The sequence below is a fragment of the Achroia grisella genome, unplaced genomic scaffold (genome assembly GCF_030625045.1).
Source record: "Achroia grisella isolate CSIRO2021 unplaced genomic scaffold, CSIRO_AGI_Agris_v1 utg900, whole genome shotgun sequence".
In the NCBI taxonomy this organism is placed as follows: domain Eukaryota; kingdom Metazoa; phylum Arthropoda; class Insecta; order Lepidoptera; family Pyralidae; genus Achroia; species Achroia grisella.
Window position 1 is genome coordinate 479,457 of NW_026713059.1, and position 18,718 is coordinate 498,174.

At 32.9% G+C, this 18,718-nt stretch overlaps 1 protein-coding gene across 1 annotated transcript in view; it reads right to left on the reverse strand.

Moving 5' to 3' along the window:
* The window catches only part of LOC131853248 (glycine receptor subunit alpha-1), a 54,134-nt gene that overhangs the window by 17,805 nt on the left and 17,611 nt on the right, over window positions 1–18,718 (reverse strand). The window contains exons 2-3 of the mRNA XM_059204090.1: window positions 12,475–12,551; window positions 11,821–11,920 (exon numbers count right to left, since the gene is read on the reverse strand). Of these exons, the coding sequence (XP_059060073.1) occupies window positions 11,821–11,920; window positions 12,475–12,551 (177 nt within the window). The remainder of the gene's footprint in view (window positions 1–11,820; window positions 11,921–12,474; window positions 12,552–18,718) is intronic.

The window sequence follows — 18,718 nt, forward strand, 5'->3', positions numbered from 1 at the left end:
TTATTACATGCTTATGAATATAAATACGGTTCTTACACCAAAATAACATTTTTTTACATTTTTTATCTGTCTGTCTGTTTATCTGTTTGTTCTGGTTAATCTCAGAAATAGCTGGACCGATTTTGATGGGACTTTTATTGCCAAGTATCTGATGTAATAAGGAGTAACTTAGGCTACATTTATTTTAGAAAATTACAGTTAAATTCCACGCGGACAAAGTCGCGGGCACAGCTAGTTACAAATACAAAATTTAACGAGATATCAATTAGTAAAAACATTTAAAAATTTACCAAAATTATTAAATACTATTTACAATTTATAGTGTTTAAAACTAGATTAAGGACATTTTTATTGAATAAGTGTTAGTAACACTTTTGAGTAAATGATTGTTACAATGACGACCATAAAGACTTCCGGTGGCTTATTACACTATGTTTGTTGATGTAACAAAATTTACTGTTTAAATTACCATTTTAGTCCTTTTATAAAAAAAAAATAAGATCTTCTAATTATCAAACTTTATGGCTTTCACATTTAACGATATTTTCACTTATAGCAAAAAAAAAGCTCCGTGAGCTCTGTAACCAACCAGTTCGAACTCCGTGACTATGATAAAGTGAAAGATTATGTCTCAAATAGGGGGACGTCTACATAGTTTGTTTTGTCTAAAATGTAATAAAGGAAAATCTGATCTGCGTCAAAATAGAACCCAAATTAAGTTATGTGTAAACCAGCTCAATGTTATTTACGCCATCACGGTACCGCCCTTTTTATAAATTCCAACGTTGTCTACGAGAATAATACGGAATAATGGTAAATTTATTTCCTCATTACTTGTGGATAAGGCCGATTCGTTTACAATGAAAATCATAAGTTAGATTTAATACTATTATTATTTATCGATAACATTCAAAAGGCTGTCATGATCAGTAAAATTGTAACAATCAATTCAAAACCCTATATACCTTTCATGAATTTTATAATTATAAACAAATTCAATTAGTGGCTTGTGAATGCTAATATTTATGGTTTCGTTGTAGACTTTATATTGAGACAATTAGTTACCTAGATGTGCTAAGTAGCAAGTAATTATAGTACCTTCGTAATGCCACGCAGTTGTTATTAATTATTATTGTTATTGTTATTGTAATTATTATTAATAATTATGTATTACGTACGTTTATATGCCTTGTTGATTGCATTGGTATTACACTGCAATACTTACCGACAGCATGTAATTTTTTAAATAAATAAATAATTGATTACAAATTTAATTATGTAAAAACTTATGAAATATTGAAAAATATATAAATATAGGAATGAAGAATAACATTATGAAGCGGCAACGATACACAAAGACTATTAATTTCTTCTTTCACTTATATATGCTTTTCACTTTGAGCATTGAAATCGAACTGGTGTATCAAAACAATATGGTGGTTTTATTTTTAAAGTCACTAAGTAGGAATGTTATAGTCAAATAAGAACTTATATCTTGAACTCAAAAATAAATACAAGTGGTATCAATCGTCTATATAAAAAAACAGCTTTACGACATCACAAAATCATGAAAGTCCTGTGATACTACTCAAAAAATGGGGGGGAAAAGTAATTGTTGTTGAAAAGTAATTAATGTGGACTGATAATCCTATTGCATGCTAGCAATAGGATTATCAGTCCACATCAGGTTGAACTCTTCGCGGTTCTATTAGGCACATTGATTTTATAAGAAAAAGTCTAAATCATAACATTTAAAATCAGTAATCATGTTGCTAAATTTATATGTAACGTGCAACTGTGATCGGAACGAGAACAAATTATATTTGCTGCTGTATATGTGTAATCCACTAAATATCTCCATCAGGTTATGAGCCCCGGTATAGGTCCAACTATAATTAGGGATTAGTATTTTAACAGATTTAATTTTGGATATGTTTTTTGCTACTATTGTTCTATTGTTCTATTGTTTAATCTTCAGTATGTTGTTTTATATTATGTATGTTATTTAAATGTAGAGATGTAGAGTGTCTTAAATGTAATGGATTAAGGGACCGTATTAGGCACATTGATTTTAGAAGAAAAAGTATAATCCATCACCTTTAAAATAAGTAACATTTGATATGTAACGTGCAACTGTGATCGGAACGAGAACAAATTATATTTGCTGCTGTATATGTGTAATCCACTGAATATCTCCATCAAGTTCTCCCTGTACATTCTTAGTGAATTTGTTATTATGGGCTAACTGACCTGACGTCATGGTCATCTTATCATCCACTGGTGCCTCGCCAGCATAAACCGTTAGCACAGGCACCCCATTATATTATTTTCATCTATAAAAATAGTAGTAAACAAACATCAGATAACGTTTTCTACTTAGTATGAATATTTGATTTAATGAATAAATAATTACCCAAACATTTTCATTTCAGGTATTATAAATAAGCCCATTGATATATTCTTAACAGAGTATTAATATTATACATTCTATGTACAGTAAGTAGCTACATTCATTGGATGAAATAAGCTTTAGCTTGACAGATTTTACCTTTAAAGGGAATTATTAAAATTTATAATTCGAAACATCAATGGACTTATATGTACATTATGTAGGTTTTGTCTTCACATATTTTATCAACGGTTGATGTATCAATAAAATATTTATAATATATGTAACAAGCAATATGATTAAAAAAAAGTCTGTAGTACATTTTCGAGTGTGTTGTTAAAATACGTACGGTTTATTTAAAGCTATTTTATAGTAAAAATTGTTAAAGTTCCTGGCTGATTTTGATGTTTTAATGCACTGCCTTACGTTCTGATGATCTTTAGTTTAATTTTTGTATATTATACATTTTAACAGCCTCGGTGTTCTAGCGGTTTAGCACACTGCCTTACCTCCAATGGACGCGGGTTGGATTCTTCGCACGGCACAAAAATTTTTATTCATGAGTATGATTGTTTGTATCTTGTATTTACTAAATAAAAAAAGAAATATATCTATGTATTTATATTAGTTGTCTAGTACTCATCACACAAGGTTTAGCTATCTTAACTTGGGTCTAGATGGCGCTGTGTACACTGTTGTAATTTAGGTATTTTATATGTTATTATTAGTAGTATTCACATATAGGATATTACATTTTTATGTCAATTTAATCCGTACTAAAACGATTTTACTGTATGGTTCAGAGACTACACCAGACGTCTAAGCACAATCGATGGCGACAGCTGGTCGATAAGATCGTGTAGAGACGCGGCCCTCAGCAGTAAGGAAACGATCTAACAAACGAACGAACGAAGAAGCAGAAGGAGGGACTTGGACAGTGAGAATGCAAGCACATCGATAGATCAAATTCCTCGACATGTGATGCTGACGGCGTATGCTGCATATATATACATTTATTAAAATTTTAATACACAAATATACAAATAAAGGTGCACATGGCGAACTTAACACCTTGAGGTATTTTCTCCCAGTCACCCATAGGGCAAACAGAGATTCATGTGGGCAGTGCTTTATCAATTATATACATACATACTTACATAAATTACTAAATAATTACACATATACACGATATTTACAAATATATCTATATTATATATACTGTACACATACCAATACATATACATACAATATATATACAAATCAATAATGAAATTCAGGTTCGTAAAAGAGGAGGGGCAACGTAATAATAGTATTTAAATTTGGGATAAAAGTACTTACTCTAGGTCTGGGAAAGTACGTAATTTTTATTTAAATGTGAATTCCATATACCTTGGAATGCTCGTTGAACCAATGTTTCTATCCTTAAAGAACTCAACATCAGGGAGAATTATCGTCGACTGTACATTCGCGTTTTAGCATTTAGTTTTTCATCAAAAACTTATGTGAACAAAGCTTGAGAATTCGTAAACTATTTTTCAACTTTTTGTTCACATTAGCCGCAATTGTATAGAGAGACTAATTAATAATCTAAGGGCCAGTTGAGGACAAACGTTCTCGGGGTCGATCACCACCGTGATGGACTGACCTTATCAGAACGGCTACATGATGTGTAGCATTAGGAATTTAATCTTTCGACGTGCTTGCATTCTCACTGTCGAAGTCCCTGCTTCTTCTTCTTGATCGTTGTAGAGTCGCGACTCTCAACAGTGAGAGAACGTCTCACTACTGAGAGTCTCAACTCTACACGATCTTATCGACCAGCTGTCGCCATCGGTTGTGCTTAGACGCCTGGTATAGTCTCTGAACCATATAGTAAAATCGTTTTAGTACGGATTAAATTGACATTAAAATGTAATATTTTATATGTGAATACTACTAATATAGTACGTATAAAATACCCAAATTACAACAATGAACACAGCGCCACCTAGACCCAAGTTAAGATAGCTAAACCTTGTGTTATGGGTACTAGATAACTGATACAAATATAATACATAGATATATTTCTTTTTTTATTTAGTAAATACAAGATACAAACAATCATACTCATGAATAAAAATTTTTGTGCCGTGCGAAGAATCCAACCCGCGTCCATCGGAGGTAAGGCAGTGTGCTAAACCGCTAGAACACCGAGGCCATCATCAGTCCATTGTACAATGTTCTCGTACAGCCAAAAACCGTACCAGATGGAGAGAAATTGCGAGGAACACTATCACCAAGGAGGACAATGAAGAGAATCCACTCATACTATCATGAAAGCCACGATCCCTTTGTCAAGAGTGTACAATTAAAGAAGAAGATATTATAACGTGTATGTCTGCTAGTCTAGACCCGTGATTTTACCTTTTTCATACTATGATGATGGCAAACAAGCATACGGACCATCTGATAGTAAATGGTTACCGTACCATCTGATGGTAAATGGTAATCTAATGGACGCCTGAGACCAGGAGTGTCACGTGTGCGTTGCCGACCCTTAAGAAAGGACCCTTCTTAAAAAACACCCTGTAGACTACACAGGGTGTTTTTTAAGAAGGTCATAGGAAGTTCATTCCACAATCTAAGTATACGCGGGAGGAAGCTCCTCTGAGACCGCATTGTCCGAGACCACTTTTTTTTATGGATGATAATGGAATGGTTCACCCGCCTGCGCTAACGGTTTACTCTGGCGGGCCACCAATGGAGGATGATAAGATGAGCATGAGGTCAGGTCAGTTAGCCCATCGTGGTTTCTAGAGGGAACCGCGTGGAGGTCAACCTGACATGGTACATAGCTAGCAATAGGGTTATCAATCCACATTACTAACAATACCTTTCCCCTTTGTCCGAGACCACTTAGGTTCTAGAATGTGAAGATGAATTCCCTGTCGATGGCGAGCGGTGCGAAAAGTACCCAAAAAGAGCAAGTAAAGTCGAGGGTAAAATATAATGCTTCTTAATGTTAAATGTAACTGTCATTATTCCTACTTATATACCTTCAAACAAACGTACAATTATGACACGATTTCAACGTAAGCGTACTTATGAAAAGTCAATTCAAGTTTGAAATGAAAAAATGTAATATCAAATGAGATGACATTGACATGCCTGAACGATTTATTTTACTTTTATAAATGAGTTTGTTCAAACGTTACGAAATATTTCTGATATTGTTTTTCTTTTTATTTTATTTCTGTCATCTTAAAGTTTAATCCTGGATAATGGATATAGAAAATATACTTATCCGCTATACTCTTGAACGTGTGCTGCTTGTGGGGAATGGTCTGTTAGGATTACGAACACTGATTAGACTATTTGCTTTTGACAAAATTACAATAGCGAATTCCAAATTAGAAGAATTTAAAAATAAATCTGTAAACAACATTTCTTGTTAGTTCTTCTCATCTCGAAATCACTTCGAACTGTCGGTAGATTTGACATATCATAAGAGACTGTAATAGACCTATATGAATAAAGATATTTTGAATTTAAATTAGAATTTGAATACATATCGTTTCTCTGATAGTAATATTTTTGACAAGCAAACTTGTGAAAAAGTAGGTACTTGGAAAAAAATTCAAGTATAAAATACTTGTGTAATATATAATTTATTTCATAAAATATCCATAATAAATAAAAGAAATTGTACATAAAGATAGTATAGTGTTAGACAAATTACTTATTGGATATTAGATTTACATGAAAATAACATCATTTCAATTTCTATAAAAACTGTCGATTCATTTTATTCATTTATTTATTAGTAAGTCAGTCACAAATACACTTACCTGAAGGTACGAACTTTAAGAAAAAGAAATGTCAACACTCCATCTAGTTATAGATTTACCTAATAGTATAAAATGGATAAGGTAAAATAGCGCGAATAATTTTAAAATATGCTTAAGATACGAAATTTCACAAAATAGGTATTTACTATGTAGATATCATAAGATTAATCTTCTGTAGGAGATCAATTCGCAAAATAGATCTGACGTCTGATTACATTAAGTCACTGCTAATAGTAACAGTTTATTGTACCAAGAGTTCAAGGATTTATCAAAGTAGGGCATAGTATATATTTTCTAATCGATTGTTTCTCTATACTTACTAAATTAAGTAGGAGGCAGAAATAATATTATACTGAGATGGGTCCCCGGGTACTCAAACATTGAAGGTAATGAAAATGCCGACCATCAGGCCAAAGTAAGGGGCAAAAATCGCATTGAATCTTTCTGTGGTGTGCCTTGTTACCTAAAATTGGGACATCTCAAATTAATAACCAAACAGGAAGCACTGAATCTAGTGATTCAGTGCTTCCTGTTGAGTCTACTAGTAGAAAATGCCAGGTTTAGTACATTGGATCTATATACCGAACTGGACGGTAGGAGATATGCTAAGAAGATAAAAACCATCGCTATTAAGAATATCTTTCAATTGTTTTCCCTGACTGGTCTAGATAGCGAACTCTGAAATAAAATAAATAAATAGAGCGAGCACAATAGATCTATGTAGGTCGCAGTATAAGTCCAAGCACATTAAAATAACACAAAAATTACATTAAAAAATATGTACATACAGCTTCTATATTTGTTTATTCTATTTAATATATATAATTATCAAAATTTTTATTTAAATTGATAAAATTCATTTTATATATTTAAAATAATTGTGCAATTATATGTATTATTAACCGGGTCTTAAAACGAATAATTTTATCGTAAATAAAGGTAATTTACCTCTCTCGACGTTTCGACTAGGTTGCACTAGCTCCGGTTAATAATATAAATAATGTATATTAAACACAAAAGTTTAAAAACAAATCAACAAAAAAAAATTGCGCAAATAAAGCAAAGTATTAATAAACAGTTTATTCCTGTAGGTACAACACATACTGAGTAAATAAACACCATGCTTTAAGAGTTGGCACTGCCTCTAGGCGAATTTAAACCAAAATTCAATCTATGTAACCATACATAGGGTTGAAAATATCATTTTACAGTTACATTTTACAACAAATATTTACTTCTAAGTGATTTAGGTACACTCGTAATATTATTGTACAAAAATGTTTCCTCATTTGTTGCGAGTAAAAGCGCGGGAAATTTCCATGTTATTTTTCCTTTTTGATTTAATGGCTTTCGAAATTTGAAATAATTTGTAACATTTAAAAAGGTTCTAATTCAAATGCGACCTTCTTTTCATTTACTTCTATATAATATTATTTTTAGAATTCCATAGTAAAGTATAGAAGCTTTTTTACGACTCTTCTTTTTTTGCTAGTCGTAAGAGATAGGAAGGCACAGAAATATTATCGTCAGTTTTATTACTCAGACAAATAGTATTCTGTAGGTAGGTACTGCAGTACTACAAATAATACAGAAGCAATAAAAATAGGTCATTTCATTACATGTTTACATATTTTACAATACACATTTGTTTAGGACAGTTCTTTTTTTAAATTAAATTATTAAAAATATCTTTTTCTGTAAACAAATTTCTCGCCGTGCGTCTAATTCGCACTTGACCGCAATTTTGATGAATGATTTATTAAACCCATTCCATGTTCTATATTCAAATAATTTCAAATTGTAAATTCTGAAATCTCTTTGTAAATCGAATGTACTTATGCAATTGTTCAAATTTCGTCCTATTATAAGGGTATTACCATAAAGTATTGTTCTCAAACTTGCTCGTAAAGTGGATCTAATTTCACCGGTTTTCAATATATAAAGCATCTCATAAAACAAAAGTGCTTTATAAATCCATAACCGCAATATTTGCTACTTTTTTTTTCAAATTTCGAACTAACCGCAGCGTGGCGTTAAAAACGTCGTATGATTTAGGTGCGTATTTAACACACTCGGCTCCATTACGCCCTCGCCTTCGGCCTCGTGTGTTATAACTATCATAAAGTACTTATATCGTAATCTTATATATAAAATTCTCGTGTCACAGTTTTCGTTCCCATACTCCTCCGAAACGGCTTGACCGATTCTCTTGAAATTTTGTGAGCGTATTGAGTAGGTCTGAGAATCGGCCACCCCTAAATTTTTTTTTTTAATTTTAAGGCAAAACAACGTTTGCCGGGTCAGCTAGTATACTATAAATACTAGTTAAGACCGTAACTGTTTTGTTTCTATACCTATCGGAACCTACCACAATATGATAGTGAAAATTGCACCAAAATACATATGTTAAACTACTTTCCATGAATATTATGTATGTATTTACAAAAAAAATTACTCCTGACTCAATGAAATAAATACAGTAATAGATATTAATCGTCCTGCTACTTTGGATGTTATTCAACCAGCCTAACACCTGCCCCCAGGTAGCGACCTGCAATGTCCCATTTGGAAATCTCTCAACAGACTACGAACTCAGATGGGCCGCTGCAGATACAACTTGGTAAAGTGGGGTGCCGCTTCAAGGGAGGCTTGTGACTGCGGAGCGCCATCCCAGACTATGGCACACCTATTGACTTGTCCTTTGTGCCCAGTAACCTGCACAAAGGAAGACCTAAAAAATGCGACGGAATGCGCAAGGGTCGTCGCGGCGTTCTGGGGAAAATATACTTAAATATATGTATTTAGTTGCCGTTGAAACGAAAGAAGAAGAAGAAGTGTGTGAAGTGTATAGTGCTTTCATGTATATGACGGTGATGTGGTCAAGGTTTTTTTATTATAGAAATATTATTGCACTACAAAAATTATAATAATATTCAAATATGGTGTGGGATTGAAAACCTTCAAAGGTGGCGAGCGGGAAACTTTTTCAATTATAATTAGAGATTAGAATATGATATTCATATTTTATTAAAATAATATTTAACATTTACTCTCAATTAATATTATTGTTTTATATTAATGAAATCCTATTTATACAGACAGACAATAATTCTATGAGTCATTGTTATTATTAATGATATCAATTAGGGGTATATTTTAGAAAATAATTTTCTATATAGATTTTCTGATAACTGGTTGATTACCATTTTAAGATTGTTTGTACTTTTGTTATTACTATTTCAAACACAAAGCAAAACAAAAAGATTTAAAGAACATCGTGATCAGTAGTTTACTATCTAATCATCAAACCTAAGTTTGATAGTTCGAATCTGGACGTCATGAATAATATTTGTGTGCCAATTTACATGTCTGATATCTCTGGTGATGGAAACATCGATATAATATGAATAGAATATAACATGCAGCTATTTGAAGCGCCTACATTTTGGTAATTGGCAATAACAGTATTATATTACGTCGTGCATGACCTTTATTGACAGGCGTTATTTATTTGCTTAATCCTAATAAAACATTATTTATCATAGTTCAGTATAAAAACGTCCTTAATTTTTAAAATGACCTCTAAAGCCCTTATAAAATTAACAAGATAAATTATATAATAATTGCTGGAGGAATATTGCAATGTTTAAGATGTTTTATTATTGAAATAAAAAATGGTGTGAACATATTGTACACAGAATTTAATAGTGACGCCACGGAATGTTCAAGGAGTGCAAAAATGTATATAAAGTTAAATAAAATAACAACGATGTTCCATGCCTGACGTTCCAAATTTGAATTTTATAATTTTATTTTTAATTATTTAATATTAAATGGCTATTGGCGATCGCAAACAATAATGATCAAAATCTTATAAAAGTAATTATATGGTTATACTTATATAGCTTGAATTACAAACGTGCACATCAATCTGTGCAAGTAATCCTGTGCATGCACAGGATTTTCACTTGATGTTAAACATAAACACCTCCATAAGTATACAATGTAATAAAACTGGTTATTAAAAAAAAGGTTCAAAGTGACGGAAGGACTATATTAAACTGGTTTAAAAAGAGACACGTTTCTAAGTGAGAAAATATGTATATACAGCTAGAAGAGCAAAAACAACAAGACAAGGAATGTGGCATTAGAAAACAATCGGTATATAAAAACAGAACGTCAAAATAATTCTAAAACATATAAAAAAAAACTACCAAATCAAAACAAACAAAACATCCTCCCCGAGTTTCTAGCAGTTAGAAGGTTACCTGACTTTGCTAATAATCTATAGATAAGGTACATATATATATATATCAAATCTCATTAGCCGATTCCCACTCACATACTATCACATAATGACTTAGATACAAATCCTAAGTATCTTCTCAAAGGCTGACATGAAGATATCTCTCAACAAGATAAGCCGCCATTGTGCGAATATATTATAATATATAATATGTTTCTTGCTTAAATTAAATCTATCCTATTATCCAATTAATATTATAAAAGACATAGTTACCGAGGTAGGCTTTGAAAAAATCGTTTGCGTGAGTATTAGTCTCACTATTTTTTATTTTGTTTTTTACTTGAGAAAATCTGTCATGGAAACCCGTCCGCTCCAGGGTTACCGAACTGGTAATTCTGTGAGGCTAATATATTCATAATTAAAAAACGTCAAAGGACTTTTTTAAACCCTTAAATTGTTTTGTACTTTGCTTTTATGTCTAGGTACTTGACCTATATAGATGACTTCACGCAAAGTTCACCTCGGTGGAGGTCAATGAGAATGATTACTAGCAATGTACCATGTCAGGTTGCGCTCCACACGGTTCCCTCTGGAAACCATCGTAATAAATTGCCAGAATTAGTTTTTTTTTTGTTACGTTCTATCTGCTGTTGCTATTTCATTGTCAGACTATTAAGTATGTTATATGATATGTATATGGTATATTTAGGTATGTATTTTATTCATATTTATCTATAGCTTTATATATATTGTATGTATTTGTACATGTATGTTTCCATGTACTTACGTTTAGTAAATGTATATTATTTATGATATGGGTCTTATTTTTCTTATTGATTACATCTGCACCGCCTACAGTTTCTCTGCACAGCCTGTGGTTGACTGGTAGAAAATGCCGTAAGGCGTTGAGTGTGCCATATGTACTTTTACCTTGGTATTTTATGCATTGAAGTTATATAAATAAATAAATAAATAAATTTCTGGTTTTGTCACGGTGATCTGATTTCCTGCTCATCTTATCATCCTCCACTGGTGCCCCGCCAGCGTAAACCGTTAGCGCAGGCGGGTGCACCATACCATTATCATCCATAAAAAAAAACCAATAACCCCAATACTAGCAATGTACCATGTCAGGTTGCGCTCCACGCGGTTCCCTTTGGAAACCATCGTAATAAATTTCTGGTTTTGTAACGGTGGGCTAACTGATCTGACCTCCTGCTCATCTTACCGTCCTCCTTTGGTGCCCCGCCAGCGCAAACTGTTCACGCAGGCGAGTGCACCATTCCTTTATCATCCATAAAAATGAGATGTTATTAAAATAAAATTGCTTTAATCAGTATGTATTCAAGACAGTTTACCTGAAGTCCATGTCTTCAACATTAATTGAATTCACGTCGACCACGTAGATGCTGAATTCTACCATAACTGGCTGCCCTTTGCGTGCTGGTGGACGCATTTCTAAACAAAAAGATGGTGGAGAGTTTATAAACATTAAATAAAAGTTAATATCAATAATAACCTTGGAATATTCACATTTTTTATTTTTAATTATGTAGATGACCAGAGTGAACTCTGTTCCGCCTCAGAATTAAATAATATGTCAAAAGTTTTTTGAAGCTTAGTTACGCAATAAATTCCGAAAGTACAGATTAGTACAGAAAGTACTTTGACAGATTAGAACAGTTTGTACGGGAAAATAAAATTGTAGTTTCTACTATTTTACATGCAATTTCTTCATATTTTCTCACCACTTAAACCTTCCTTGGAGTTCTACAGATATTTCAAAACCAAAATTAGCCAATTCGGTCCAATCGTTCTGGGTTTTAGCGAGACTAACAAACGTCATTTTATTTTTATTCAATTCAAAATTTTCACTCTTTTAGCAGCAACACCTATTTTTTAATTATGTTATATTTATATAATATTAATTTATATGACAAAACAACGTTTGCCGGTTCAGTTAGTTTATAATAATAATCTCGTTGATCAGATTTGGATTACAATTCGCTTACCTTTAACATAGTTTTCAGGCAGTACCACCCTAGGTTTCAGTGTGTGATTCCTCTTCGACGCAACGTCATTGCAAAGCCTGGAACAATATAATTAAAAAAAAATTATTAATTGTTATATTTAAATAATAATAACAAGAGAGAGAATAATCCACCCACCATCCACCAATCCATCCACCAAAGATACGTCGTCTTCGATATCTTCTATAACTTTATCATTTTTGTCTATTAAAATGACTTTTAGTGTATAAACAACCTTTAATAAGTAAGAAACAGATGGTTCCAATTAACACTGACCATTTAAAATAGTTTTATTAAATAGAATAGCAAACATACTGCTGGCTTACCTTATGGTAAGTGGCAAACGTTTGTTATAGGGGTGTAGAGGGGATTGTCAGTAACGGTGACAAGTGTGTCAGATGACCTCTACGTGGTTCTGTCTGTACCTTATCGTTGCTAATACATCACGAGTGACTAAGTGACCTTACTTCGTGCTCATATTATTGTGCTACACTTGTGTCCCGCCAGAGCAGAAAGGCAAAATAACATTATCACATATTAAAAAAGCCATCTCCTATACACTTCTACAATTATCATTACGGATATCACGTCATCACGTGAAGCCAGTGGCTCCCGTCATGCGTTACTAATACCACCGGCTGCCATGCTAATTATTAAGCATACGGCCCATCTCATGGTCAACGGTTACCGTAGCCTATGGAAGACTGAAGTACCAAGGGTGTCACGTGTACGCTGCCAACTTTTAAGAAACATTAATATACCCTTCTTAAAAAACCCCATGCTGTAGTATTTCGAGTAAACTTCGGCATTTTGATTCTACAATCTTATTGAAATCTATTTCTATTTCATGTGCATTCCCTTTTTAATTATTACTTAACTCACAATTTTATAGTATAAGCCTTTAGTTTTAAAGTCCAATATACTATAACTTAAAAGAAATGACGTCAATAAAATTTGTTGTTATGCCAACAGAAAATGGTGCATTTAAATTTGTACATTCTAAAAAGATAGCGTGCTCCTAATTTATTTCAGGCAAACTATTTTCAGTGTATAAAACTGAAAGTTTGTACTGTTCGTTATACTTTACAATGGCACTGAAACCAAGCTGCATTGTTCTAATTTCACTTAACTTATGATAAAATATTTTGAATGTGAATTCATCGACAAATATCAACGCATAAAATGCAAGGATTTATTTAGTATTCTCATATCTGATTCCGTCTATTTTCTGATTTTTTTTGCGAACTATTCTATTTGTTGTACTTATTTGTAATATATAGGGTTAGTTAATTGTAGGTAAAACTGTTTTCTGTTTCTTTATATGCGTCTTTGTCTTTTTTTTGACGATAGGTGAGTGCAGACGTCACTCCAATGGATCCCGCGGATGGACTTATGGAGCGGCTAAAGGCCAACTTCCGCGGATACGACTTTAGTCTGAGGGTACCGCTAGGGGTTCGAACCTCGGCTCAGGCCGTTGTAATATCGATCCCCGTTTGAATTGGACAGGGGGAGGGGGAAAGGGGATTGTTAGTAATGTGGACTAATGATCTCATTGCCAGCAATGTACCATGTCAGGTTGACCTCCACGCGGTTCTCCCTGGAAACCATCGTGATAAATTCTTGTTAAATTTGTCACGATGGGCTAACTGACCTGACCTCATGCTCATCTTATCATCCTCCACTGGTGCCCCGCCAGCGTAAATCGTTAGCGCAGGCGGGTGCACCATTCCACTATCCTCCATATAACAAAAAAAAAATTGACAGGGGATCGATCGGAGGGGAATCTTTGTCTGTGATTACATGCCGTTTGGTAAATACATCTATTTAATTTCTCTCTTTATAGACCATTCCAGTAATTCTCAAATATGTATAAATGGGATATTTTTTTTATATGAATGATAATGGAATGGTGTTCCTGCCTGCACTAACCGTATACGTTAGCGGAGCGCTCCTGAAAAGGATAATCATCAGATGATATGACATTGGCAGGTAGCTGATGTAATACATGATATTACATCAGCTACCTGCCAATAAGAGGTCCGTTAAAATCGGTCCAGCCATTTCAGAAATTAGCCGGAACAAGCAGACAGTCAGACAGACAAAAATTGTGAAAAATATTATTTTGGTGTATGTACCGTATTTATATTCATATGCACGTAGTAAAAACGGTTATTTCAATATTACAAACAGACACTCCAATTTTATTTATATGTATAGATAACCTATAAATATCTATCAGTAAACACCTGTGTAACGATTACAAAAGTAATTAAGTATATATTTTGTGATTAAATATTTTTTTAGGCCTATCAGTAATTTTGAAATTTTGATATGGGTCAACTCTTCCATGAATTTTTAATTGGTAAACAATAAACATTTATTAAATTAATTGAAAAAAAGGAATAAATTGATTAAATCTGATATTCGCTACAACTCAAGTCCACAACATTTGTAATTTATACTCTATACATCTATTAATATAAACGCGAAAAATTGTGAGTTTGAATGGATGTTTGTTACGCTTTCACGCAAAAACTACTGAGCGGATTTTGATAAAACTTTACAGTACATTAGAATAAGTTCAAAAGTATCTATCTGTTTGTTAACTTTTTAGTACCATAGTCCTAAAAAGTTGGAGGACTATAGTTCTAAAAACATGCAGCAGCAGGTATACTGCCGCACTTGTAACTTCTGAGATTTTAATACTAAAGTTAGATCTGTTGCGAAGACGGCATCATCCGGCATTTTAAATTATTCGTTAAACTTAAGAAATAAGATGAAGTCTGGAAGTTTTTTATGTACTCGTATATGAAATAATATAAAAGAACTTATTGATGAATCTGGAGTTTTTGCCAAACGCCACACTACACATCCTATGTGGTTGTAGCCCACTTATGCATAAACGAAATATCTCCTTTGGAAAGATTACATTCTATCTTGAGGAGATAAAAACCATCGCTATCAAGAATATCTAGTTAGTTAGCTAGTCTAGAGAACTCTGAAAAGCGAGCACAATGGATCTATGTATATCGCAGTGCTACAGGTGCTACAGGCACCTGACAATACCCGAAATAACCCAATAAAAAATATTGTGATGAATTAAGTTTATACACATATATATTTATTTACAAACAACATCACAGAAATTACAAAATACATGACATGTCTGTGATAATTTTTATGCGCTGTTCCTGATATATTCCCTATATTATGGATAAAATATAGATAAAAGTGACAGGCGTTCATATTGACTCATACCTCCATTGGAGATATATAGTTTAGGCATAGTAATAGTACCTACTTACATAGAAAAAAAAAACCAAACCGATATTAAGAATGTTCGTGAATACAAATTTGCACCGTTCTAAGAATAAAACCCGCAACCATCGGAAGTAAAGCGGTGTGCTAAACGGCGAGACCAACGAGACTGCCACAGTAAACAGATTTACAATTATACACATATGTCTTACTCGTTACTGATTCAATTGTAAATCTTGTGATGATATTCACACCCAATAGTCATCATGAAGTTTACTAATGAACAGACTCAATTCCCTCGACTCTGAGTTTCAAATTGTTGTAAATATTGATGGCCTCGGTGGTTTAGCGGTTTAGAACATCGCTTTACTTCTGATGGTCGTGGGTTCGATTCCTCGTTCGGTACAATATTTTGTATTCCTGAGTGCGATTGTTTATTTGTGTGTATTTACAAAAAAATGTGTTCATGTATTTCTATCAGTTGTTTCGTACCCAAGCGCGCGCTGCTTAGCTTGGGACTAAATGGCGCTGTGTGGATGTGAGAACTAAAAAACAAATAAAAATAATCCTGTCAGATTAAGTATAGTCCTAAAGAATTATTTTTGTTCAATGTTATACATATTCTGTACTCATAAGTGAAATGTACATAAAACAAAAATGTATCAAGTCTGGAATTCAATAATTTAAGATGTGTAATAAAAAAATATACATATTTTTCATTACTGCTCCAATTTTATTGGTCTTAACGTAGTGTTATATATTCAATAGCTTCCTGGATAAATTGGCTATCAGTCACTGAAAGAATTTTTCAATTTGAAGCAGTAATTCCTGAGATCAGCGGCTTTAATGAAACCAATCCTTCTCCATTATATTTTAGAATAGATTATGTAAAATTCATTATTAATCTGTATCACAAACATATTAGCATATGCAGATATATTCGTAATTGTATGTATTTTATAATATAGTATTATTGTCACAGTTTTTTACCATAAAAACCCTACAATGCTTTCTATTTCTGGTAGAGAATGCCATATGGCATTGTATAAAGCATCCTTTTGAGCACTTTTTATTGTGTAATAAAGAAGAGAAAAATAACAGCTCAACTAATAATACAGCTTATACATCAGAATAACATATAAGCTATAGATTTCATGTGTATGAATCGGCGGGCACAGCTTGTAGGTTATATATTTGAATAACATGGGGAATCCGTCGTGGGAAATATTTCGCCAGCGGGCCAAGGCGACACCATCGATTCTTGTATTAGTTGCACGCTATGCTTCTATATTTAGAACTATACATGCTGCGTAAACATACATGTATTGATTTTTCTACACAATATGAAAAATGTTTTACGCCTCACTAATTGCCGGCCATCGTGCTAATTTCATTGCAATTTGCACCTTATTATTTTAGCATTAAAATAATAATTTTACCGAAGTGGACTTTGTAGAACGTCTGCGTGGGGTTACGTCTGCCTCATTCTATTTGAGCGGACGATTCTTCGGCTTCAAAGCAGCCTTCAAAGGGTCTGTAACACCTAATGTGTCTAAATGTTTTATTTAGGGACAGTGGTCCTGATTCGTATTCCGAATCTCCTTAGTCTAAGCAGGTTGTATCACCTGCTTGATTATTGAAGCAAAGGGTGCTTTACTTGGTAATACTGGTCATAAATAAATATACGTGGCCACTTAAATTTCGAATTTAGAATAAAAAAAAAACAATTGAAAATAAGAACTGGAATAAAAGGGATGCTCCGTATTTTTAACTATATAAAACAAGAAAATTATTGATTTAATTATTACAATACAATTGTTTTTATGAAAATATACACTCTAGAGTGCGTGGCCAATGAACAGTACTGCACATCGGGACGTTCCTGAGCAAAGGTGAGTAAGTTTGGTGTTGCGTTGCTTACTTTGGGGTGTTCGGAGTGTGGAAGACGTTCTTCCCGGGTGAAATCGTATCCTTTCTTGTCTATTAATTATTTTCTTTTAAAAAAATACACTCCACTCTATTTTATTTATTCTATATAAGGATTCGTAATCCTGCAGACCCATTATTGGAGCTATCATTATTTTAGGCTTTCTTTGGCTATTTAGTTTCAGTAGCCGTTTTGATAAGCTTTGTTTAATACTGGAATTGCCATTTCTGATTAGTTACAATTACTGGTTTGTTTCCATCTTTGCTTATGTGTTCCAGTGGATCTCTGACCACATCACTGACCATATGATCCACTGTGCCCTTTTTTCCACTGGATAATAACCCATATATTATTTTTTTAATACATACCTTTTATACATATAAAGTACTCTGATTAATACAAACAATCATACTCATGAATACATATTTATATATAATACAAAATTGTACAGGAATTGAACCCGCAGCCATCGGAATTAAAATTATATACTAGCTATGCCCGTTTCACCTGTGTGAAAATTATAGCCTATATGTTATTCTGATGTATAAGCTATATTACTGTAAAGTTTCATCAAAATCAATTCAGTGCGTGAAAAAGTACCTACCAAACATTCATCCATACTTACAAACTTTCCCGTTTATAATATGAGTAAGATTAATAAGCATTTCTTTATTTTTAATTATTTTTAGTTATTTTTAAACGCACTGGTAATATATACAATATTAAATTGTTCACGAAAAGAGCATGTTAGAGTGAGACAGCTTTATATGTTGTTCGTGTCGCACAGGTGTGGGTGTCACCTAATCGTTATTTTAATGTGCAATTTATTCAACGTACCGTTCATGAGGTATTATTAACAACTCATAAAAGGGAATTAAAAGTAAATGTAACTTTCAAATAGATCTCGTTATCAAAGTAAAGGGTTTAATACAATTAGGAATTATTTGACCTTCGTGCGAACTTTTCATGTTTGAGAAACCTTTCAATTTAAATGTTGCCGACTGTACAGCTACTCTACTCTGTAATATGATAAGCAATTAA